The sequence below is a fragment of the Astyanax mexicanus genome, chromosome 13 (genome assembly GCF_023375975.1).
Source record: "Astyanax mexicanus isolate ESR-SI-001 chromosome 13, AstMex3_surface, whole genome shotgun sequence".
NCBI classification, from domain to species: Eukaryota; Metazoa; Chordata; class Actinopteri; order Characiformes; family Acestrorhamphidae; genus Astyanax; species Astyanax mexicanus.
This window is the reverse complement of record NC_064420.1, coordinates 51,347,501-51,374,547: the sequence shown is the minus strand read 5'-3', so window position 1 is coordinate 51,374,547 and position 27,047 is coordinate 51,347,501. Positions and strand designations below refer to the sequence as shown.

The following is a 27,047-nucleotide window of genomic DNA, read 5'->3' as shown; positions in this document are numbered from 1 at the left end:
TCATTGTGCTTTCAGCTACTTTCGACAGCGTAAAAGTCTGTTCTAAAGCTTCTTTCCTGAAGGTAAACTGACCTAATCTGACCTAAAACCCAACTGGACTGACCTGAGTGTTGCGGTCGGCAAGCAGAACCTGCAGATGGTTGAAGCCGTTGGTGGGTCCAGGCGAAATGAGCAGGATGGTGCAGGTACTCAGGTGGAACTCAGGTGAAGTGTCAGCGCTGTGCAGAAAGTCCTCCGTCCGCAGCTCTTCCACCCTCTTCAGACGCCCGCCGGCCAACTCGATTAGAGAACCCTTGGCGAAATGAGGTAGGACTGCGCTTGGAGGTGGGTCGGGGCCACTGAGGATTGAAACCGAAGGACGGTAAGATCCTGGCGAGAGCTCCCGCTCCTGATCGGTCCCGTGGTTGTTGTGCTGAGAGTGTGGGGAGTGCTGGGAGTTCCTCAAAGGAGAAGGAGGGGGACCTGAGGGACTAAGATTGGCAATTGCCTGAGGGTTCTGGTGAGCGGAGGGGTACAGGGACCCCAAGGAGTAGTAGATCTGAGCTCCTGTCTGGGAGGCACTTCCACTGGGAGGTTCGTGAGGAGTCGATGCCTTTCCTGTCCGTGAATCTGAGGTGTAAGCGTGGGGGTTAGGAGGTTTGGGCATTCCTAGAGTTCCAGGGTCCCTGTCTAGTTCTTGTAGGAAGGAATGTGCATTAGGACCCTCCTGGGACAGGGAACTCCTTCCTGTACTACGCCCTGCTGGATCTTCTTGATGCCTCTTCCGGCCATTGGAATGGGAGGAACCAACCGGTCTGGAACGGCTATCGTTTCCACAGTCTCCGCCAGAAGCTAGCCTTGCGCTAGATTCTGATCTACTGCCATGGCCGTCCAGACCGTTGGGCCTCCTGCTTGTGTACCTGAGCCTGCTGTCTGGGAGAAGATCAGGGGTGTACACTGAAGGTTGAGGGAAGGGATGGTGGGAAGAAAAGAGAGATGGACTGTATTCTCGTCTCGTGTGCCCAAAGTAGGGCCACATATCCCTGGACTCGACTGCATAAGCACTCTTGAAGGTAGGCACAGAGATTGGTTGTTGCAAACCCAAAGTAGAGATGTCGCCCCGAAGCCAGCGGGAGTGATGAGGAATCGGAGGGGGTTCGGCTCCACTGTCTCTCCAGGATGGCGACCCTGGCCCACGTCGTTCTCCCGCCTGACCGGGCAAGAATGGGTGATGGATGGAGGACGGGTAGGGCACGTGCCATGGCAGTGGCAAGGGAAGTGGAGGCAGCGGGGGAGGAGGAGGTGGAGGGGGCAGCAGAGGATCTTTGTCAAACCGCGAGTCTCCACCACTTTCCCGGCCCTCAGACACTTGCAGCCGCCAGCTTCGGATTGGTGCCGGGTGTTTAAAATCGTCCTCCAGAGGGCGCTGTTCAGACGAACCCTGTCTGGACTCCCGCTTTTTCGGGGGCAGGCACTCTTTGCCGCGGTCTGGGCTGGGATTCATGGGGTACTAAACCCCAGGCCTGAGGGGGCGCACTAGGTCACATGGGCTGCTGGAGAGAACGAGGGGTGCGGAGAGAGACGAACTGCATCCCTGCTGAACAGCATCACGCAGAACCCACACCTCACAGAGCACCACACTCAGAACTTCTCACCTGTGGAAGAAAAAGAGGGAAAGTTCAGTGAGATCTAGCTGTACCGTACACAGAGTCCAGAACGCTTGAAATATGACTGTAGAGTTGGTACAGGAATGCAGTTTTGAGTCTGTTTTTCTAGTTAAGGAAACTTGATGACGGTGGTGTAGTTAATTGGATGTGTAAAAAACGTTTTTTACATATTTGGACACTTTGTGGCTTCATAGAGTTTGAAGCCATGTTCAGACACTTTGTAGCTACCTATGGTTTGGGTCCAGGGACAAACACTTTACAGCTTCTGAGGGATCAGGCTGAGGTTGGACTCTATTGTTTTCTAGAATTTGGGTACAGGGTCAAATACTTTGTGGCTTCCTAGAAGTTGTGGCCAGGGAGGGACATATTGTGGCTAGGTCAAGGCCAGGTAAGGACACTTTGCAGCTTCCAAAGGATTGGGAATGGGGTTGGACTCTTTATGGTTTTCTAGGATTTGGGGCCAGGGTTGGACACATTGTCGCCTCCTAGGATTTGGGGCCAGGTTCAAACACTTAGTGGCATCATATGGGTTAAGGCTGGGGTTGAACTCTTTATGGCTTCTTAAGATTTGGGACCAGGGTCAGAGAGGATTTGGGGTCAGGGCTGGACACTTTGTGGATTCCTACTGGTTGGGACTGGGATTAGAAGCTTTTTGTCATCTTTGGGGTCATGGCCAGGGATAAACACTTCCAAAAGATTAGGGGTGGGATTGGACTCTTTATGAATAACCAGTATTTAGGGCCAATACTTTGTGGCATTCACCAGTTTTAGTGGAACTGGCAAAACATCATATCATACGTCACCAACAGAGGGCATTGCACAGCGGTAGAAACGTTGGTAGAAACACAGCGAATTGTTCAAAATTAAGTTTGTGATCCAGAGCTGTGCTGGTTCGATATCGGTGGAAAAACATTATTTGTGGCTTTGTAGGTTTTGGGGCTGGGGTTGGACTTTTTATGGCTTTCCAAGATTTGGGAACAGGGTCAGAAAGGGTTAGGGGTCAGATAGGGTTTGGGGTCAGGGCTTTCTAGAGGTCAGGGCCAGGGTTGGACGATTTGTGTTTTCCTAGAAGAAACAAATTGCCCCATAACATGGGAAGCCATGAAATGTCCAACTCTGGACCTGACCCTTTAGAAGCCAATAAGTGTCTGACCCTGGCCATGACCTCTATGATGTCCTCTAAGACTTTGAAGGAGTTGGGGCCAGAGTCAGTAACTTGGTTGGTGTGGTTACTAAAACTTCTACGTTTTTGTTTGTACAGGTAAACTGCATGGCTAGGGGCTGGATTAAATACATGTGTTAATAAGGCTGAATCAAACACCTGAATTTACTGATTAAGAGGTGTGGCCTAATACTTTTGTTCATATATGGTTCTGTATTTGGCATCAGTAATTAGTGCAGTGGATTGACTGTGTGATTCACTGTGTGGTCGGATTCTGGACTTTGGTCTGAGATGGTTTCGGTAAAATCCAGTGTGTGACTGCGGCACTATCGGTGATCTGTGGGCAGCGCGCACACACATACACACACATACACACACACACACACACACACAAACACACACACACACACACACACACAAACACACACACACACAAACACACACACACACACCGTGGCCAATTGGCTGGCCTGACACACTCGAGACTGAACCGATCTAAATATAACTCACATGTGATCATCATCTCCTCCACCTCCACCCACTACAGCACAATAAGAACGTGCTAACAAACAGCCTAATGCATATGGCGGGACACACACACACACACACACACACACACTCACACATACACACACACACACATATATACACACTCCGTGGGAGGAGGACACATGCAGATAAGTTAGTTCAGCTCACTGAACTGTAGTGGAAATCCACCAAGTCATCACACTCTGCATCTACACTTCACACACACACACACTCACACACTATACACATACACTCTATACACACTACACACACCGTCAGTCACCGTTACTGTAGAGATTGAACGAGCCGGTCACCGCCCACCCATGATCGCCATAAGCTCACCACAGGGTGTGCGGGGGCGTCCGAATGGAGAGAGAGAGAGAGAGAGAGAGAGAGAGAGAGAGAGAGAGAGATGTTTGAGGAAGGCGAAAGTGAGAAAAGATGGAGAGAGGTAAAGAGAGATTAAAGAGTGAAAAGGAAAAGAGGAGTAGACAGATTAAGAGAAGAAAGGACGAAGAGATAAGATGAAAAGTGAAAAAGGGCATACAAAGGAAAACTGGAATGGAAATAGAAAGAAAAAAGAGGCGAAGAAGGAGACAGAAAAGAGTGATGGAAGTAGAAAGTAAAGAAAATGAACAGAAAAACTGAAAATGTTAGGGGAAAGAAGAAAAATAATGAAGAGACAGAGAAAGAGGAAAGAAAAAAGAGCAAGAAGATGTGATGAAGAGAAAAGGTAAAAGAAAGCGACAGAAAGAGCAGTTGGAGAAATTGAGTCTTCCTGTTGCCAGTGCCAGGACCATTGGCAGATGTCTGCACGTCGCAGGACTTTATGCATGCAGATCATACACTACTTCTGTAGTTTGAAAGAGGGATGGTCTTATTGATGTATTTCACACCTTACCAGTCGTGCGAACATTACCATAAAACTATAGTGGTGCCACTATACGACTGCGTACATGCAGCAAGCAGTGATGCCCTCCATGAGTCCCTCTGTTGCCAGCGCAAACACCATTGGCAGATGGCTGCATGACACAGGACTACATGCACACAGACTATACACTACTTTCCACTCAGATTAGTGCTTGCTGTTTTGTTGAAGCTCCTTTGTGAGTGACGGAAGTAGAGAATAGTTCCAAAGCAGTTCCAGCAACTAAAGAGAAACATCACAGTGTCCGGGTTGTAGGATGGTCATTTCGATATATTGCGCACATTACCAATGGTGCAGGTATTACTATAAAACTGCATTGGATATTGGCAAAGTGTACAGCATATGCAGAGTGTCCCAACAGCAAGGACTGCAGACATTCCTCGAGCAGTGATGCCCTCCACTATTTGTCATGTTAGTGCCAACACCATTGGCAGACGGCTGCATGACACAGGACTACATGCGCACAGAACATACAATTGTCCAAGTACTTTCCAAGTTGAAGCTCATTTGTAAGTAAAGTATGAAGAAAAGTCTCCCAAAGTAGTTCCAGCAGATGTAAGAGTTCCAGACGAGTTGTAGGGCATTGCAGGGTCTGGGAAATGGGAGGGTCTTATTGACATATTGTGCACCTTTCCAGTTGTGCAGATATTACCAAAGCATAATAGTTGATAGCATTAGATACCAGCAGATTGTCGAACATATGCAGAGTACCTCAAAAGCCAAGACTGCAGACATTTAACAGTCCTCCTGTTGCCAGTGCCAGGACCATTGGCAGACGGCTGCACAACGCAGGACTATATGCGCACAGACCATACCATTTTCTTGTTGCAAGTACTATCCATTCTGACTTGTGCTGCTGTGTTTGGTCTTATCGACATATTTTGCACCTTACCAAGCGTGCAGATATTACTGTAACGCGATAGTTGATGACATTGTACAACATATGCCGAGTGTCCCATGGCTGCGGACATTCTGCGAGCAGTGATGCCCTCCACTATTTGTCATGTTAGTGCCAACACCATTGGCAGACGGATACATGACACAGGAATACATGTGCTCAGGACATACGATTGTCCAAGTACTTTCCAAGTTGAAGCTCATTTAGCAAAGTAAAAAGTCAACAGAAGAGTTCCAAACAGTTCCAAAATTGTAAGGAAATTGTAATATCGATGTATTTCACACCTTACAGTGGCAGTGGATACTTTTGGTACCTTTGGCTTGAACAACATTTCGTCGCTGTCCAATGACAAACACTTATCTCCAAAACAGCAACTTTACAACATACTTTTAAACTTTCAATGGAAGTCAATGTAAAAAGACTTTATTTCAGGTCATTTTAAAGAGTTTCTATTGGTCCGATCAAGAAATTTTGGCACAATTTAAGGGCCAGTTTTTCTGTTCAAATTATGTAGTAAACGGAGATATGGAGATAAGGACAGCAATGATATGCAAAGTATCTCAAAAGCCACGAGCAGAGATGCTTACCATGAGTCCATCCTGTTGCCAGTGCCAGCATCGCTGGCAGACGGCCGCACGACACGGGACTACATGCATACAAACAATTGCAACGACTGCCTTTATCACCACTGAGATGGTTTTAATGGTGTTTGGTGTCATTTGGTAGGATGCCAGATCTTCACCTTTACTCCTCACTACGGGAATTTTATGAGCCCAACATTACTGAGGTTAATGAGGTCCTGCAACCACAACGTCACTCTACCTCTACTGAATACTCCGCTCTCTGTTACAGCAGCTATGCTCGTCCACATACACACATACGTAACACGTTAGTTGATACTCTGTTCCCTTCCGGTTATCATCTGTTTGATGATAAGTTGGACAGGTAGAGAAAAAGGGAAATACGAAAGAGAGAAAGAGAGAGAAAAGAGAGAGAGGGGGAGTTAAATGTTCTTGTTTCATTCACATGTGTGTGTGTGTGTGTGTGTGTGTGTGTGGGTGTGTGGGTGTTTCTGTAATGTCTCTAAATTAGACACTTTGATGTGTGTGTGAGTGTGTGTGTATGTGTGTGTGAGTGTGTGTGTATAGTGTGTGTGTGTGTGTGTGTGTGTGTGTGTGTGTGTGTGTGTGTGTGCGCTGGCAGCACATCTGCTCTCCTTTCACTCCTCCGTCTACAGTCTGCCCAGACTGCACCGCCACCCGCTGCCGTCGCCATGGAAACTGAGTCCATACATCCACGCGGAGGATGTGTGTGTGTGTGTGGTGGGGGGGTTATGTAGGGATACACACCGGAGATGTAAAACACACACACACACACACACACAGAAAACTTCTCAAAAGCGAGGATAACACCAGTTAGCATCACGCTAAATCATCATACACAATGATTCATCACACACTCTCCTCAAACACACTGATTCTGATTCATCACACTGTCCTAAACACACTGATTCTGATTCATCACACTGTCCTAAACACACTGATTCTGATTCATCACACACTCTCCTCAAACACACTGATTCTGATTCATCACACTGTCATAAACACGCTGATTCTGATTCATCACACACTTTCCTCAAAAACACTGATTTTAATTCATCACATTCTTAACAAACACACTGATTCTGATTCATCACACACTCTCCTCAAACACACTGATTCTGATTCATCACACACTCTCCTCAAACACACTGATTCTGATTCATCACACTGTCCTAAACACGCTCATTCTGATTCATCACATACTCTCCTCAAACACACTGATTCTGATTCATCACACACTCTCCTCAAACACACTGATTCTGATTCATCACACACTCTCCTCAAACACACTGATTCTGATTCATCACACTGTCCTAAACACGCTGATTCTGATTCATCACACAATCTCTTTGAACACACTGATTCTGATTCATTATACACTTCTCAAAGACACTGATTCTTATTTAACATACTTTCTTCAAACAAACTGATTCCGCATCATCACACTCTCCTCAAAGACACTTATTCTGATTTATCACACACTTTCCTAAAACAAATAGATTCACTGATTCTGATTCATCACACACTCTTCTAAAACACACTTAATCTGATTCAAAACAGACTTTCCTCAAACACACTGATTCTGATTCATCACACTCTCCACAAATATACTGATTCTGATTCATCACACTCTCCTCAAACACACTGATTCCAAATTATCAAACACGCTCATTTAGATTCATCACACTCAATTCAAACACATTGATTCTGATTCATCACACTCATCAAACTTCAGAATTAAAAATAAACTAGTTCACTAATTCACTGACTTGCTGATTCATTCTGAACACAGATGTTTCTGAGGGGGAATTGAGGGACTGTAGTCTCTAGAAATGTCTAGACGGGGTTTTCCACAAAATACCCGGCATTAGGAACACCTGTATGTGTGTGTGTGTGTTAGTGTGTGTGTGTGTGTGTGTTAGTGTGTGTACATGTAAATGACAACATGAAAGGTTGGGTTAAATTTAGGTATCAGTTCAGTTCAGTGCTGCCACTATGTTCGGTAAATCGCTGGTTTGAATCCCACTCATGCAGCTTGCCATGAGCTGCCGGAGCCCTGAGAGAGCACAGTTGGTCTTGCTCTCTCTGGGTGGGTACAGTACAGTGGGTGGCGCTCTCTCTTTCCACTCATCACTCCTAGAGTGATGTGGATCAGCACAAGGCTGCGTCTGTGAGCTGATGTATCAGAACCGAGTCGCTGTGCTTTCCTCCGAGCGTTAGCGCTGTGATGCTACTCGGCAATGCTAAATCATCAGCAGCAGTTCAAAAAGAGGCAGAGTCTGACTTCACATGTATCGGAGGAGGCGTGTGCTAGTCTTCACCCTCCTGGTGTTGGAGCATCACTAGTGAATAGGGGGGGATAAACAGCTAAGTAGCAGCTGAATGAGTGGGACAATGAGTCTAGCTAAATTAGGAGAAATAATTTGTCTTTTTTGTCGTTTCTATTTTTTAGTCTGGGACTTCAATGTTAGATTACAGTTAAGGTTAGTGTTAGGTTCATAATAAGTATGATGATGGTTTGGATTAGATTAAGGGTTTAGGATTACGTTTTGGATTAGAGTTAAGGTTAGTGTTAAATTCATAAAAATATAATGATGGTTGGGATTAGATTAGGGTTTTACGATTACGTTTTAGATTAGAAGTAAAGTTAGTGTTCATTCTATAATAAGTATGATGATAGTTGAGATAAGAATAAGGGTTTAGGATTATGGTTTAGATTATAGTTAAGGTTAGTATTGTGTTTATGGTTAGTAGGTTAGAAATAGGATTTAAACTAGTATTAGTATTATTGCAGTGTAATAGAGGTTATATTATCTGGCTATAATAATATAAACATCACTGGCAATCCTCAGTGTGTGTGTGTGTGTGTGAGTGTGTGAGAGTGTGTGAGTGTGTGTGTGTGTGTGTGTGAGAGTGTGTGTGTGTGTGTGTGTGTGTGTGTGTGAGAGTGTGTGTGTGTGTGTGTGTGAGTGTGTGTGTGAGAGTGTGTGTGTGTGTGTGTGTGAGTGTGTGTGTGAGAGTGTGTGTGTGTGTGTGTACAGTGAATTGACAGCACTTTTCTAAAAGCTATAAAGCCAGTAAATTACATCAGATATCACCAGTCCCCACGGAGCCATAACACGCTTTCACTTTCACAGTTTACCACACCTGCCACTCACACACACACACACACACACACACACACACACACACACACACACTCGATGTTGATCAAATCTAGCTTTGACATTTTCACAGATCAGTGTGTTCAGTTTCAGTCTGAATGAGAAACTGTCAAAACACACAATATACCCATTTCACCAAATATCACATCCTACACTACAATCACATTAACATTTCACAATAACAATGATGTTCAGTATGAAGTTATAATAACATTAATATCCAGAACTGAGCACTAATAACATCAGTACGGGTCATTTCAGGTCAGTACAGGACAGTAAAGGATAGTGTAGGATTGTTAAAGGCCAGTATATATATATATATATATATAGGTCAGTACAAGATGTTACAGGACAGTACACGTCAGTACAGGACAGTAAAGGTCAGTACAAGATGTTACAGGACAGTACACGTCAGTACAGGACAGTACAGGATGATAAAGGACAGTACAGGTCAGTAAAGGTCAGTACAGGATATTACAGGACAGTACAGAACAGTACAGGACAGTAAAGATCAGTACAGGATGATACAGGACAGAACAGGACAGTACAGGATGATACAGGACAAAACAGGTCAGTACAGGACAGTATAGGGTGATACAAGACAGTATAGGTCAGTACAAGATGTTACAGGACAGTACACGTCAGTACAGGACAGTACAGGTCAGTACAGGATGATAAAGGACAGTACAGGACAGTAAAGGTCAGTACAGGATGATACAGGACAGTACAGAACAGTACAGGACAGTAAAGGTCAGTACAGGATGATACAGGACAGAACAGGACAGTACAGGATGATACAGGACAGAACAGGTCAGTACAGGACAGTATAGGGTGATACAAGACAGTATAGGTCAGTACAAGATGTTACAGGACAGTACACGTCAGTACAGGACAGTACAGGTCAGTACAGGATGATAAAGGACAGTACAGGACAGTAAAGGTCAGTACAGGATGATACAGGACAGTGCAGGACAGTACATGATGATACAGGACAGTACAGGACAGTACAGGTCAGTACAATTCAGTACAGGATACAAGATGATACAGGACAGTACAGGAGAGTACAAGATGATACAGGACAGTACAAGATTTACAGAACAGTAAAGGACAGTACAATTCAGTACAGGATACAAGATGATACAGGACAGTACAGGTCAGTATCAATCAATACAGATCCTTAAAGGTCACTAAAGTTCAGTACAGTCAGCAGAGGTCAGTACAGGTCAGTACTAGAGAGTATAGGATTGGTTGATGTCAGCAAAGGTCAGTACAGGCTGGTAAAGGCCAGTGTAGGTCAGTGAAAGTCAGTACAGGTGAGTACAACATGATAGAGGTTAGTAAAGGTCAGTACTGGTCAGTAAAGGTCAGTACTGGTCAGTACTGGTCAGTAAAGGTCAGTATACATTTGTAAAAGTCAGTACTGGTTAGTAAAGGTCAATAGAAAATAACTTAACTTCCTGATTTTAGCTGAAACCCCATCCTCAGCTCAAATAAACAAAAATGCTGGAAAAAAATGGGAGGAGTAGTTTGGGAAATGGAACTAAGTGATGTATGGGTTTAGGGGCGGGGCAGGAGGGAGATCTGATTGGACCTGAGCAGTGATGGTATTTTTGACTGACTGATTTGCATCAACCTCGACTATAGCAGAGTTAAACCTGAGAGGGCTCTATAGAGGCAGAAATTATCACAACAAAAGTGTTTTTTAAAGATGTTTAGGAAATGTTTATACAATTTTAAACAGGACTGATATATTGTATTAATTCAAATATAAATATTTCAGCTATTAATGAAAAAATATGGTTTATGGATTAGTGGCTCTTTAAAGGTACAGTACAGTGGTTAAAATACTCGACCTGCTCTCAGAATGAGTTTACTATTACAAACACACACAAACACACACACACACACACACACACACACACACACACGCACACACTTAAACTCACACACACTCACAAGAGGTTGGTGATGCTGCATCAGCAAACAAAGGAGCCATATATAGATGGTGGTTAAAATGTCAGTGCACACACACACACACACTCTATACACACAAACACACACGATATATGATGATTCATACATTGAGCAATTTTGTGTTGCTTGTCAATCTCTCTTTCAGTATCACTCACACACACACTCACACATCTATATATATATATATATATATATAGTACCGTGATAGGAATTAGCACCTTTGCAACAAGTGTAGTCGTGAAACTTCACTACTCACTACTAAATATTCCAGCATAAACCATCCACAGCATCTCAATCAGACTTTAACTAGACCCTCCAAAACCTTCATTTAGTTTATTTTAATATTTAATATTAATTTATTTATTTTTAATCCATTCAGAGACAGTGAACTTGTTGTTTGTGTGATTTGGGTCGTTGTCCTGCTGCAGAACCCAAGTACTCCTGAGCTTGAGGTCAGTAAGGAACAGATGGCCGGATTCTGATTCTCCTTCAGGATTTTCTGATAAACAGCAGAATTCCTGCTTCCATCAGTTACAGCAAGTTATATCCAGCAGCTCCAGACTGTCACAACACTACCACCACCATGTTTTACATCATTTAGGTTATATTTGTTCAATATTAAAGTTTTTTTTTAATAACCTGAAAAATGTAAGTATGATAAATAAGAAAAAAACAAAAAGCATATACAGACTATGGCTGCAATATATTGGAAAAATTTTACATTGCAAATGTTCTTTCTTTGACAAAATACATCACGATATTTAACAATGCAGGGCCCATGACATTACCAGCCTTCTCGCAGCTTCCAGACCAATCAAGAGCTGAGTCAGCACCGACAAAACAACAGTAATCAGCCCTTTAATTAGCATTTAAATGTCTTTTTAAAAGGTAAATAAGAGTGTTTGTTTTTCTGGGATTAAAAGTGTGAATTCAGCTGTAACTGGAAATATCTGCGCTGCTAAACTGTGCTGGACTGAGAAGCACAGCTTTAAACACGTGCTCATGTTTACGAGCACGTGCCCAACCATGTAGATGATGGAGGCCATGCGTGTGGTTACTTCGTGTTTACTCCTGCCCCTCCCCCTCGTACTTCTCAGGCAGCAGAAGCCTGTCACTCACACAGACACAGAGACAGCGCTGTGTATCTACTTCTTCTTCTTGTGTCAAGAATCAAAACATTGTTGCAACATGATGTGTTATATTTAATTGCCTGAAAGTGAAATTGCACGTCCTGCGATGTGATTATTGTGCAGGCGCACATCGCCATGACGATGCTGTGAGTTGAGTAAGTTTGTGGAGTAGAGTAAAGCAGTGTGATTGGCAGAGTCGGACTGTCCTGAGATCAGTCCCGCCTTTAAATCCCGGTTCATTAGAAGCTCAGCACAGAGAACCAGAGCAGTAAATCAATACGGCTATTAGTCAGATACAGACAGCAGCACCGCCGAGCTGCATGCTCTCTTATTGATGAACTGTGTGTGTGTGAGTGTGTGTGTGTGTGTGTGTTACGGTGTAGTTATAGAGATGAAAAGGTCCTGCTGTCCCGCCCACACACTACTGCTCACACACACCTCCTCACAACAGCACAACAGGTGATAATAATAACATCATCTACCCAAACTATAACGTAAACAAGCCTGTCATACTGATCCACCAGATACAACACCCAAATCAACTCTACTGTCCACCATTACTGCGCCCTTAAAATAGCAATCTGCCAAAGTCAGAGCACCTCTGGCTCTTAAAGGGAATTATAAGCAAGTAAATGAATGGAAATATGAATGAATTGAATGAAGTTACCCTGAAATAGTGCCTTTCTAGAAACCTAAGGACGCTTTACAACCACATTTCTTTTTACATACAACCATCCACACATCAGTGAGAAGCAGCAGCCAATTGCGCACAGCGTACTCTCAAACAGAAACCACCGTCCACCTGGAGAACTACAATCCATATCTGGGTACACAGTCATACATACATTTACGCACAGTCATACATACAACCGCCATACATACCGCATCAATTTAGGGCTGCAGCTATCGATTATTTAAGTAATCGAGTACTCTACTGAAAAATCGATTCGATTAATCGCGTAATCGGTTAAAACATTTGTTTGCTTAAAAAGTAATTAAAAATACACAAGAGAAAACAAGACATTTCACTTAATAATGAATGACCAGTTGATTTCCTTTTTTAGATAACATACATTTCCAAACTGCAAATAGAAATAAATAAAGGAATAATAATAATTAAATAATAAGTACTTTATTAAATTAATTTAAATTATTTTCAACAAGGATTTCTTGTATCAACACTAAACAACTCAAATAAAATTACTCAATAAATTTTTTAATCAAGTAACTCGAATTACTCGAGTAATCGTTTCACCCCTACATCAATTACATTACATTTTTCTAGGTAATTTAGAGTGTCGTATTTTCTGGACTATAAGCTCCACTTAAAATCCTTTAATTTTCTCCACAATCATCAGAGCTGCTTATAATCCGGTGCTCCTTATGTATGAATTCTATCAGTCAGGTATTAAGGAGCAGTAAAGCCACTCCACTGAAGTACAGAGTTATACAGGAGTTTCAGTTTAGTTCTCCAGCACTAAGGCTGGAGCAGCATTAGCATTAGCCGCTAACCACAGCGCTAAGTGCTAGCTCTTTCACTGTTCAGAGGTGAGTATATCAGACTGTAGTCTGTGTGTTTACCGTGTTAAAACAAACAACGAGAGACGAAACGTTAGCTAATATCACCCGGCGGCATTAGCTGCTAGCACTAGCGGTTAGCCGCCAATGCTAATGCTCCAGCCTTAGTGCTGGAGAAATTTAGGAATCTAAGCTTACTGTAAATAAATGAAAACACTTTTCTTACCAAAATAAACAGTTTTCAGGAGAGAAATCTGTTTAGATTAACATCTAATAAAGTGTTTTTTATTTTATTTTTATTTTATAAGTTTCTTCATATTTTCACGTAATGCTGTCAACATTTTTGCCTTTAACCTTCTGTAAAATTTAGGGGGAACTTTTTTATATTTTATAATTTTTTTAAATATTTTTTGTTAGAGTGTACCAATAAAGTACAATATGCCTTAAAACACCCAAAAGGTCATTGTTATTTGCAAAATCATTTTGCCTTTTCATTCAAATAATTCCAAAGGTGTTCTTTCAATACTAAATTTACAAAGTAAAAAATCATAAAAAAGAGAAAGAAAACACATTAAATGAGAAGAGGTGTGTCCAAACTTTTGACTGGTGCTGTATATAAATCAATAAATACATACAGTATTTATTAGTATGTAATAGTTATTGTAAAATAATGATAATGAATAAGAAATATATACTTCAATAAGAAATGAATGGTAGATGATGAAACATTTATATTGAGTAACAAGTAATTCATAGTGAATACTAATTACTAATACCTCAGATTTACTCAGACGGTTTATAATTCATAGTGGATACTAAATAGTTATAGTAAATATATATATATATATATATACCAAATTAAAACCTCTGGAATATAATCAAGAGGAAGATGGATGATCACAAACCATCAAACCACCAAACTGAACTGCTTGAATTTTTACACCAGGAGTAAAGCAGCATAAAGTTATCCAAAAGCAGTGTGTAAGACTGGTGGAGGAGGAATACGTGATATATACTATATATATATACTTCCAGGTTGATTCTGTATAATTTATAGTGTACAGTTAGTAATTAATATTGGATACTCAATTATTCAAAGTAGATCCTGAATAATTCATATCGGATACAAAATAATCAGTGTTAAAATTGGGTTGCCAAATATTCAGTGCATCCTTAATTCTTACAGATACACCAAAAATCCCCATCTAAACTTCTCATCATCTACACACACGCACACACACACACACACACACACACACTCGCATATCTTTATATAGACTGAGATATCTTCATCCCCTATTCATCATCATCATCATCATCATCATCATCATCATCATCATCATCTCTCCTCATTAAACATTTACTGCTCATCTCTCCTCCTGAGCTCCACACACACACACACACACACACACACACACACTCAGGTACCTGCTGGACCCATTCACCCGTCCGCGCGCCATGTGACTGACCTGTGAGTGGGCAGAGTCATCATCCAGCTGATCACTGTCATCCTCCAGAGCACACACACTCACACACACACACACACACACACACACACACACACACACACTCGAGCACCCTCGCGTGCCCGGCCCTCACACACACTCTCACACACTCAGGACTTCAGCTCAGCAGCGCACAGAACCGCCGAGCACAGTCACAACATGCTGAGAGCGAGCGAAAAAGTGTGTGTGTGAGCATATGTGTGTGTGTGTGTGTGTGTGAGAGAGAGTGTGTGTGAGAGTGTGTGTGAGTACACATAAGGCTAAGGAAGTGAGTAATATCTTGCAGTGTGAGGCATGTCTGCTATGCAACAGCACACACCAGCAGACCAGTTGCTGCTTTCGCCCACTCGTCTTACTCACACACACACACACACACACACACTTGTGAGGACGTATGGTCACACACACACACACACTACCTATATACATCACAAACCACCAAACTGAACTGCTTGAATTTTTACACCAGGAGTAAAGCAGCATAAAGTTATCCAAAAGCAGTGTGTAAGACTGGTGGAGGAGAACATGATGCCAAGATGCATGAAAAAAACTGTGATTAAAAACCAGGATTATTCCACCAAATATTGATTATTTCTGAACTCTTAAAACTTTATGAATATGAACTTGTTTTCTTTGTATTATTTGAGGTCTGAAAGCTCTGCATCTTTTTTGTTATTTCAGCCATTTCTCATTTTCTGTAAATAAATGCTCTAAATGAGAATATTTTTATTTGGAATTTAGAATAAATAATTAATATTAAACTCAGAAAATATCAGAGTTATGAGATGTTAATGAGTGATAAATGAATCACCTGAGCTGAAAGTGAAAATACGAGTGATTCATCACATCAATCAGATCAACATTCGCTTCACTTTCCAGTAAAACACCCTGGATTACAGCACAGCTCTAAAACTGATTCATACTGGAACTAACCCCCTCTAAATATCTAATAATTCTCAATAAAATCAATTTATCTCCACAAACAGCAGAATCATTTATTACTAATCAATTTAATCCTAAAGTGACTAAAATGAGGGAAATATAACTGAGCTATTGATCAAACTGAAACTTACAAATCTGATTATGAATAACACACACACACACACTAATACACACACACACTCACACACACTCACACACACACACACACACACAGTGAGTAAGTCTAACAAGTGGTTGTTAAAGCAGATCACAGATTTGCGCAGAAAAACACCAAACAAAACAAAACAAATATAAAAACGGATATAAAAACATTAACACTGTTCACAACACTGACATAACACTGTAATAACATTGACATAATCATGTAATATCACCACTGACATAACACTGACACAACCATGTAATATCAACACTTATATAACCGTGTAATATCAACACTGACATAACCATGTTATATTAACACTGACATAACCATGTAATATCAACACTGACATAACTATGTAATATCAACACTGTCATAACCATGTAATACCAACACTGACATAACTATGTAATATCACCACTGACATAACCATGTTATATTAACACTGACATAACCATGTTATATTAACACTGACATAACCATGTAATATCAACACTGACATAACTATGTAATATCAACACTGACATAACCATGTAATATCACCACTTAAATAACCATGTAATATCAACACTGACATAATGCTGATATTACTTTTTTATGTCAGTGTTATGTCAGTGGTAATATTACATGTTTATGTCAGTGTTGATATTACATGGTTGACTGTTATGTCAGTGGTGATGTTACATGGGTAAGCCTGTGCTATGCCAGTGGCAATATTATAGTGACTTAGCATGTAATATCACCACTGACATAACACTCAACCATGAAATATCACCACTGAAATAACACTGACATAACCATGTAAAATCACCACTGACATAACCATGTAATATCACCACTGACATAACCATGTAATATCACCACTGACATAACCATGTAATATCAACACTGACATAACCATGTAATATCAACACTTAAATAACCATGTAATATCAACACTGACATAACCATGTAATATCAACACTTAAATAACCATGTAATATCAACACTGACATAATGCTGATATTACTTGTTTATGTCAGTGTTATGTCAGTGGTAATATTACATGTTTATGTCAGTGTTGATATTACATGGTTGACTGTTATGTCAGTGGTGATGTTACGTGGGTAAGCCTGTGCTATGCCAGTGGCAATATTATAGTGACTTAGCATGTAATATCACCACTGACATAACACTCAACCATGAAATATCACCACTGAAATAACACTGACATAACCATGTAAAATCACCACTGACATAACCATGCAATATCACCACTGACATAACCATGTAATATCACCACTGACATAACCATGTAATATCAACACTGACATAACCATGTAATATCACCACTGACATAACCATGTAATATCAACACTGACATAACCATGTAATATCACCACTGACATAAGCATGTAATATCAACACTGACATAACCATGTAATATCAACACTGACATAACCATGTAATATCAACACTTAAATAACCATGTAATATCAACACTGACATAATGCTGATATTACTTGTTTATGTCAGTGTTATGTCAGTGGTAATATTACATGTTTATGTCAGTGTTGATATTACATGGTTGACTGTTATGTCAGTGGTGATGTTACGTGGGTAAGCCTGTGCTATGCCAGTGGCAATATTATAGTGACTTAGCATGTAATATCACCACTGACATAACACTCAACCATGAAATATCACCACTGAAATAACACTGACATAACCATGTAAAATCACCACTGACATAACCATGTAATATCACCACTGACATAACCATGTAATATCAACACTGACATAACCATGTAATATCACCACTGACATAACCATGTAATATCAACACTGACATAACCATGTAATATCACCACTGACATAACCATGTAATATCAACACTGACATAACCATGTAAAATCACCACTGACATAACCATGTAATATCAACACTGACATAACCATGTAATATCACCACTGACATAACCATGTAATATCAACACTGACATAACACTCAACCATGAAATATCACCACTGAAATAACACTGACATAACCATGTAAAATCACCACTGACATAACCATGTAATATCACTACAGACAACACAGACGTAGCCATGTAATTTTACCAGTCATAGTGCTAGTATAACCATGAAATATCACTACAGACATAACACTGTCAGTACACTGTGATACCACTGACATATCCATGTGATAAACACAATTAGAAAATATAATACACTATCATTATTACTCACTACAGTTACTGCAAATATCTTAAAACTCGTTTTAATGTGGATATCACATTCATAACATTTCACCCAAATCAATGTAATTCTCTCTTTGCTGAAAACACATCATTCTTAAACATCACATTAATCACATCTCCCACACATCACTGTTATTCTCCTGTTACCAAACACTAGACACCTTGTCAAACATCACATTGATCACATCTCTCCCAGATCACTGTAATTCTCTCTTCATTCACTCAGCACCAGACCTTCTCAAACATCACATTAATCACATACTGTATAAACTTAGATGAAGATATAATAGTGAATAATAGTTTAAATAACCAAACGACTATATAATGACATATATAGAATAACATTTCAACAGTGTTTAAGAATATATAACTGTGTTTATAGGTGTATGGTTATTATTACATAGTAGTGAATAGTAGTGTACCGAAGTGTGTATGAATATATATAATACATATAATATATATAACATATAATATATATAATATATATAATATATTCGAAGTATATAATGTATAGTAGTGTATAATAACGAGTGACGAGTGTTAAAGAATTTATTATTTTGTTTAACGATGCATAATAGAGAAAAAGTGTACAATGTGTGTGTTTGTGTGTGTGTGTGTGTGATTGGTTTTTTCTGTGTGCAGCTATTTTTCTCGGAGCTGATCACGTTTCCCTCAGGAGCCACGAGATCTGCCTGACTCAGCAACACACACACACACACACACACACACACGGGACAGGAGGAAGTGGTGAATAAGAGGGACGATTAGTTTGAATGTTGCAGTAATATTAATCATTACTGTTTATCTGCTCTGCAGGTGATGAACTTTACACTGCTTATATATATATATATTTATGATCTGTATTATATACAGTATAGATTATACACTATACTATACTAGTGCATGTAAAAACATATAATTTCATTGAAAATTTACTTTATTTCAGTAATAAAGTAACTTTACAAATCAGAAATTCTTACAGCACTTCATGCTTCCCTCTGCTGATAACTTTATAGAGATGCGGATTTCATTTTTCAGCAGGACTTGGCACACTGCCAACACTGAGTACCAAGTACCAATTGGTCAATTGAGTTTTTTTTATTGGCTGTAAGCTTCATAATCATCAACAATAAAAGAAATAAACTCTTAAAATAGATCAGTCTGTGTTTAATACATCTATATAATATATGAGTTTCACATTTACAACTGAATTACTGAAATAAAGTAACTTTACAATAAGACTACCTTTATAAAATGTTTATAAATGGTTTACAATTAGTTTATTAATGGTTACTAATTAGGTTCTAAATGCCTTAAAAATCATTAATAATCAGTTATAACACATACGTAGAAAGGGCAACAGTATAGACGGCTGTGGGTTCACTATTTGCCAAACAACAGGTCATTGTTGCCCTTTCTACGTATGCATTATAACTGGTTATTAATGATTTGTAAGGCATTTACAACCTAATTAGTAACCATTAATAAACGAATTGTAAACAATTTATAAACCCTTTATAAAGGTAGTCTTATTTTAAAGTGGCACCAATATTTTAATAGGGAAGCACTGTAGAAATGGGGGAGCAGAGCTGTTAAATGAGGTGTTTTGTGTTTAATACTCTTGTACTGTCCACTGGATATTCAATATGCCACCTCATGGCAAAGAACTCGCTGAAGATCTATCTATCTATCTCCATCCATCTCTCTCTCTCTCTCTCTCTCTCTCTCTCTCTCTCTCTGATCCCAGTTGTAGAACAGCTTATGACTCAAGAGCTGTTACTAAGGCCCAGTGTGTGTGTGTGTGTGTGTGTGTGTGTTTATGTGTGACACAAGCATGTTTAGCGTCTTTATCTTTCTATTCCCTTTCTACACACACACACACACACACACACACACACACACACACACACACACACACACACACCAGCATGTGTTAAGAGGCACATTGTACTTTATAGAATACATTAGCAAGTGATAGTTTGGCAACAAATGAACCATTTCTACATAAATCCAATACTGAGATAAAACAACTAATAAAAATGTTATTTTTAAACATGTGATTATAGTGATGATTCTGTAAAAAAGCAAATGTTTAAAACCAATAATAAAAAAAATAAATACTGAAAGGTAATTGAATATTTCTCTCTTTAGACTAATCAGCATTACTAGTAGAAAGTTTTCTTTAGACATTAGAAGCAGTTGCTCCAACAAAAGCAGATACAAAGATACAATAAACGAGCAGGTGTCCCAATACTTTTGTTCATATAATCTAACCATGTAAAGAACTTACACACCATAGCACCAACCTGGGATACCATATCAACCACACAGCAGCACCCTAGCAACCACTAGAGAGCATCCTACAGCACTGACCCTGGGATACCATATCATCAACCACACAGCAACACCTTAGCAACCACTAGAGGTCCTCCTACAGCACCGACCTGGGACACCATATCAACCACACAGCAACACCCTAGCAACCACTAGAGAGCATTCTACAGCACCGACCTGGGACACCATATCATCAACCACACAGCAACACCCTAGCAACCACTAGAGAGCATCCTACAGCACCAACCTGGGATACCATATCAACCACACAGCAACACCCTAGCAACCACTAGAGAGCATCCTACAGCACCAACCTGGGATACCATATCAACCACACAGCAACACCATAGCAACCACTAGAGAGCATTCTACAGCACCGACCTGAGACACCATATCATCAACCACACAGCAACACCCTAGCAACCACTAGAGAGCCTTCTACAGCACCAACCTGGGATACCATATCAACCACACAGCAACACCCTAGCAACCACTAGAGAGCATTCTACAGCACCGACCTGGGACACCATATCATCAACCACACAGCAACACCCTAGCAACCACTAGAGAGCATTCTACAGCACCGACCTGGGACACCATATCATCAACCACACAGCAACACCCTAGCAACCACTAGAGAGCATCCTACAGCACCAACCTGGGATACCATATCAACCACACAGCAACACCCTAGCAACCACTAGAGAGCATTCTACAGCACCAACCTGGGACACCATATCATCAACCACACAGCAACACCCTAGCAACCACTAGAGAGCATTCTACAGCACCAACCTGGGACACCATATCATCAACCACACAGCAACACCCTAGCAACCACTAGAGAGCCTACAGCTGGTTAGCGATTAGCAGCAGCAGCCGTTGTGTAGCGCGCTAGGCTACATTATAATTCAGCTCACTGGAAAAGAGCAGAAACTGATGTTTCCATTCAGGAAAAGCTAAAGAGAAAAAGAGAGAGAGAGAGAGAGAGAGAGAGAGAGAGAGAGAGGGAGAGAGACTTTGACTTTTAAAGTCATTTATTAGAACTCAGTCAAAAACAAGTCAATATGACAGATAAAACAATCTTAAAATAGATTGAAAGAAATTTCTGTAATAAAATAAATAAAATAAAATTACACCATAAAATAGAGTACAGTTTACTGTAGATCAGGTGCAAAAAAGAGCTCACCCTCATGCTTTTATAATAGTTAAAATCTATTTTTATCCTAGCTCTAACCATTCTCAGGAAGATTAGCACAGCATCACAGTCTGCTTTTTGTTCTATTTTGTTCTTTCTGTTTAAGGAAATTGCCATCTTTGATTGACCAAGGATAAAACTGATCAGCTGGCACTTTTACCCTTGGCTCCTAGTTTATCTAAAACCAAAGATAAAAACCTGGGGTGTAAAAGTAACAGAAAAAAATTATAAGAACAGTAAAAGTGTAAAAAGAGGGTGCAATCTAAAAACAGTGCATAAAAGCATGAAACACTTTCTCAGAGTACAGAAAGGACACTCGTGTGAGGTAGAGAGAGAGAGAGACTTTTTTTTTTTACTTTTAACGTTCTTTTTTAAAACCCAGTCAAAACAAGTCAATATGACAGATTAAACAATCCCAAAAATGGATTGAAAAATTAATACAGTAAAATAAATTAAAACACTCCAAGACATTAAAAAGCCTCCCCAAAGCACCAGATTAGCATGAAAGCATCCAGGTCGTTCATGCTTTTATAATAGTTAAAATCTATTTTTATCCTAGCTCTAACCATTCTCAGGAAGATTAGCACAGCATCACAGTCTGCTTTTTGTTCTATTTTGTTCTTTCTGTTTAAGGAAATTGCCATCTTTGATTGACCAAGGATAAAACTGATCAGCTGGCACTTTTACCCTTGGCTCCTAGTTTATCTAAAACCAAAGATAAAAACCTGCGGTGTAAAAGTAACAGCAAAATTCCTAAGAACAGTAAAAGTGTAAAAAGAGGGTGCAATCTAAAAACAGCAGGGAACACTTTCTCTCTCAGAGTACAGAAAGGACACTCGTGAGAGGTAAAGAGAGAGAGGTAGAGAGAGAGAGAGGTAAGGAGAGAGACTTTTTTTTTTACTTTTAACGTTCTTTTTTAGAACCCAGTCAAAACCCAGTCAAAACATTAAACAATTCCAAAAGTGGATTGAAAAATTAATACAGTAAAATAAATTAAAACACACCAAGACATTAAAAAGCCTCCCCAAAGCACCATATTAGCATGAAAGCATCCAGGTCGTTCATGCCTTTATAATAGTTAAAATCTATTTTTATCCTTGCTCTAACCAACCAACCAACCAACAGCATCACAGTCTACTTTTTGTCCAATTTTGTTCTTCCTGCTCATATAAATTGCCATATTTGATTGGCCAAGGATAAAATTGATCTGCTGGCACTTTTACCTTTGGCTCCTAGTTTATCTAAAACCAAAGATAAAAACCTGGGGTGTAAAAGTTACAGGAAATGTTTTTTAAGAACAGTTTGTAAAAGTGTAAAAAGAGGGTGCAATCTAAAAACAGTGCATAAAAGCATGAAACACGTTCTCTCTTAGAGTACAGAAAGGACACTCGTGAGAGGTAGAGAGAGAGAGAGGTAGAGAGAGAGAGAGATGTAGAGAGAGAGAGAGAGAGAGAGAGAGAGGTAGAGAGAGGTAGAGAGAGGTAGAGAGAGAGGTAGCGGTAGAGAGAGAGAGAGAGAGAGAGAGGTAGAGAGAGGTAGAGAGAGGTAGAGAGAGAGGTAGCGGTAGAGAGAGAGAGAGAGAGAGGTAGAGAGAGGTAGAGAGAGAGGTAGCGGTAGAGAGAGAGAGAGAGAGGTAGAGAGAGGTAGAGAGAGGTAGAGGTAGAGAGAGAGAGAGGTAGAGAGAGAGAGGTAGAGAGAGGTAGAGAGAGAGAGGTAGCGGTAGAGAGAGAGAGGTAGAGAGAGCAGGGTATTGCATTGCTAATCTGTAGTGAATCCCGCTGCTGCTGCTGCTGCTGCTCTAAAGCAGGCTTAGTACAGTTATGGCTGAAAAGCCTGCAGGTATAAATAGGGCTGCAATGCTGCCTAAGCTTCTTCCTGCAGTATCAGTTAAAAATATGACTCGGCTAATTGCATCCCAGACCCTCCTGCACCCGGAGATCTCTCGCACGCCTGGCCTTCACCACAACCTCACTATTACACCAGCACTCTGCACCACACACAACAATAACACCACTGATCACTCGCTCTTTACACCTTTCATAATAAAATCAAGCGTTTAAATACCTAAATCATTAATATCAGACAATAAACTATTTATACACCTCAATAATTCACAGTAGATTCTCTAAAATACATACTGAGTAATTCATACTGTATACTGAATTATTTATAGTAGACGCTGCACGCTTGATAGAAGTTCATACTGAATAATCAATGGCGATACTGAATAATTCATACTGCATGATTCATACGGACTCATTCACAGTATGTACTGAATCATTCATAGAGGATACTGAAAAATGAGTGATGTGTAATCGATATTGAATAAATATTAAATAAGTTGTAGTACATACTGAATAATTTATACTGAATATTTTAAAGTAGACACTAAATGTTTAAAACTGAGTAATTTTAGGTTCTACACTAGTATGATGGTGATGAATAGTGATAGGTGGTGAGAGGTGGTAATAGATTTTGAGGAATGGTGATGAATGGTGATTGATGGTGAGAAAATTGTGATGTATGGTTGGATATAGTGAGAGACAGGATGGTGATAAATAGTGATGGATGGTGAGAGACAGAAGGATAGTGATGAATGGCGATGGTGGACTGTGATAACTGTTGTATGGTGGTTGATGGCAATTTTGATGGTAAATTGTGATGTATGGTAATGTATAGTAATAGGCGGTGATGGATGGTGATGTGTAGTTAAAGGTGGTGTAGGATGGTGATGTATAGTAATAGGCGGTGATGGATGGTGATGTGTAGTTAAAGGTGGTGATGGATGGTAATGTATAGTGATAGGTGGTGTAGGATGGTGATGTATAGTGATAGGTGGTGTAGGGTGGTGATGTGTAGTCAAAGGTGGTGATGGATGGTAATGTATAGTGAAAGGTGATGAGGTGGCAGATGGTGACAAATGGTAATAAATTAAGATGGATGGAGGTGGTGGTGATGGATGGTGGGATATGGTCATGGATAGTAATGTATAGTGATAGGTGATGATGGATGATGGGACATGGTGTTGAATGGTAATGTATAGTAAAAGGTGGTGATGGATGGTGGGATATGGTGTTGAATGGTAATGTATAGTAAAAGGCAGTAAGGGATGGTGATGTATAGTGAAAGGTGGTGATGGATGGTGGAAGAAGGTGATGGATGGTAATGTATAGTGATAAGTGGTGATGGATTATGGGAAATGGTGATGTATTGTAATGTATAGTGATAGGTGGTGATGGATTATGGGAGATGGTGATTGGTGGTGATGTACAGTGATAGATGGTGATTGGTGGTGATGTATAGTGATAAGTGGTGATGGATGGTGATAAATGGTGATGCGTGGTTGGAGATGGTGACCTTTGGAGAAGCAGTTTAAGGTCTATGAGGGTTTGTATTGTTTCAGTGACATTTTGAAAGATGAGTAAAGTTTCAGTTTCGGCTCCAGAACCTCGTCTTCAGATTAGTATTCAACACAGTGGGTGGATTCAGATACAGCGAGAGAGTCACACACACACACACACACACACACACACACACACAAATAGAAGCTTTCTGATTTCTGTTATGAGTCAGTTTATTCTCATTAGCCAGCTATTCAGAACTGTCATGACAATAATATACTATATCATGAATATTATATTAAAAATGACATAAAATGCTATAATCAGTTAAAGAACAGATATAAAAGTTAAAAAGGGTCTCATGCTTAAAATTATTTTTTACTTTTATAATGTCTTTTAATTCCAAAAAATATACCACACATTAAATAGATAAAATAAAAGAAATAGACAGAATATGCTCTGTAATTAATCTACAGTTACAGTAGATACAGAATCACCAGCACCGTAATCTGTTGTACCTGTACTGCTCTGTAATTAATCTACAGTTACAGTAGATACAGAATCACCAGCACCGTAATCTGTTGTACCCGTACTGCTCTGTAATTAATCTACAGTTACAGTAGATACAGAATCACCAGCACTGTAATCTGTTGTACCCGTACTGCTCTGTAATTAATCTACAGTTACAGTAGATACAGAATCACCAGCACTGTAATCTATTGTACCCATACTGCTCTGTAATGAATCTACAGTTACAGTAGATACAGAATCACCAGCACCGTAATCTGTTGTACCCGTACTGCTCTGTAATTAATCTACAGTTACAGTAGATACAGAATCACCAGTGCCGTAATCTGTTGTACCCGTACTGCTCTGTAATTAATCTACAGTTACAGTAGATACAGAATCACCAGCACTGTAATCTGTTGTACCCGTACTGCTCTGTAATTAATCTACAGTTACAGTAGATACAGAATCACCAGCACCGTAATCTGTTGTACCCGTACTGCTCTGTAATTAATCTACAGTTACAGTAGATACAGAATCACCAGCACTGTAATCTGTTGTACCCGTACTGCTCTGTAATTAATCTACAGTTACAGTAGATACAGAATCACCAGCACTGTAATCTGTTGTACCCGTACTGCTCTGTAATTAATCTACAGTTACAGTAGATACAGAATCACCAGCACTGTAATCTGTTGTACCCGTACTGCTCTGTAATTAATCTACAGTTACAGTGGATACAGAATCACCAGCACTGTAATCTGTTGTACCCGTACTGCTCTGTAATTAATCTACAGTTACAGTAGATACAGAATCACCAGCACTGTAATCTGTTGTACCCATACTGCTCTGTAATTAATCTACAGTTACAGTAGATACACAATCACCTGCATTGTAATCAGATTTCAGCACAACACCTCTTCTTTTTCTTCTTCTATTGTTTAATGGGTGATGATAGTCTGACTCTATAAACTTGGATCGGCTGATCCGAGACCAGTGCTTTTGATTGGACAGAACCTTCACACCTGCTATTTTGGTGGAAAGCAGCCTGAATTAAGTAGTGTGTGTGTGTGTGTGTGTGTGTGAGAGAGAGTGTGTGTGTCCTACGATCAGATCGTTGACCTGCTTTCGGCCACCATAATCCTGCCAGCATTACAGCCACAGTGTGCCAAGTCACACACACACACACACACACACACACACACACAGAGGTTAAGTGGGGCAGGTTGTGTGTGTGTTTGTCTTATCAAGCTTATTAATCACTCTGTTTTAATTCTAGTGATTCTATA

At 40.1% G+C, this 27,047-nt stretch overlaps 1 protein-coding gene across 2 annotated transcripts in view; it reads right to left on the bottom strand.

Annotated features, from left to right (window-relative positions):
* Nucleotides 1-27,047, bottom strand: part of zmp:0000000926 (ataxin-1-like) — a 50,382-nt gene that overhangs the window by 9,081 nt on the left and 14,254 nt on the right. Inside the window, exons 1-2 of one of the 2 annotated variants that reach the window (XM_022665592.2) lie at nt 15,020-15,174; nt 104-1,634 (exon numbers count right to left, since the gene is read on the bottom strand). In XM_022665592.2, coding sequence (XP_022521313.1) covers nt 104-1,483 — 1,380 coding nt within the window. In that variant the 5' untranslated portion in view covers nt 1,484-1,634; nt 15,020-15,174. Of the gene's footprint in view, nt 1-103; nt 1,635-15,019; nt 15,175-27,047 lie in introns of those variants that run through there. The other variant, XM_007236078.4, reaches the window with a different exon arrangement.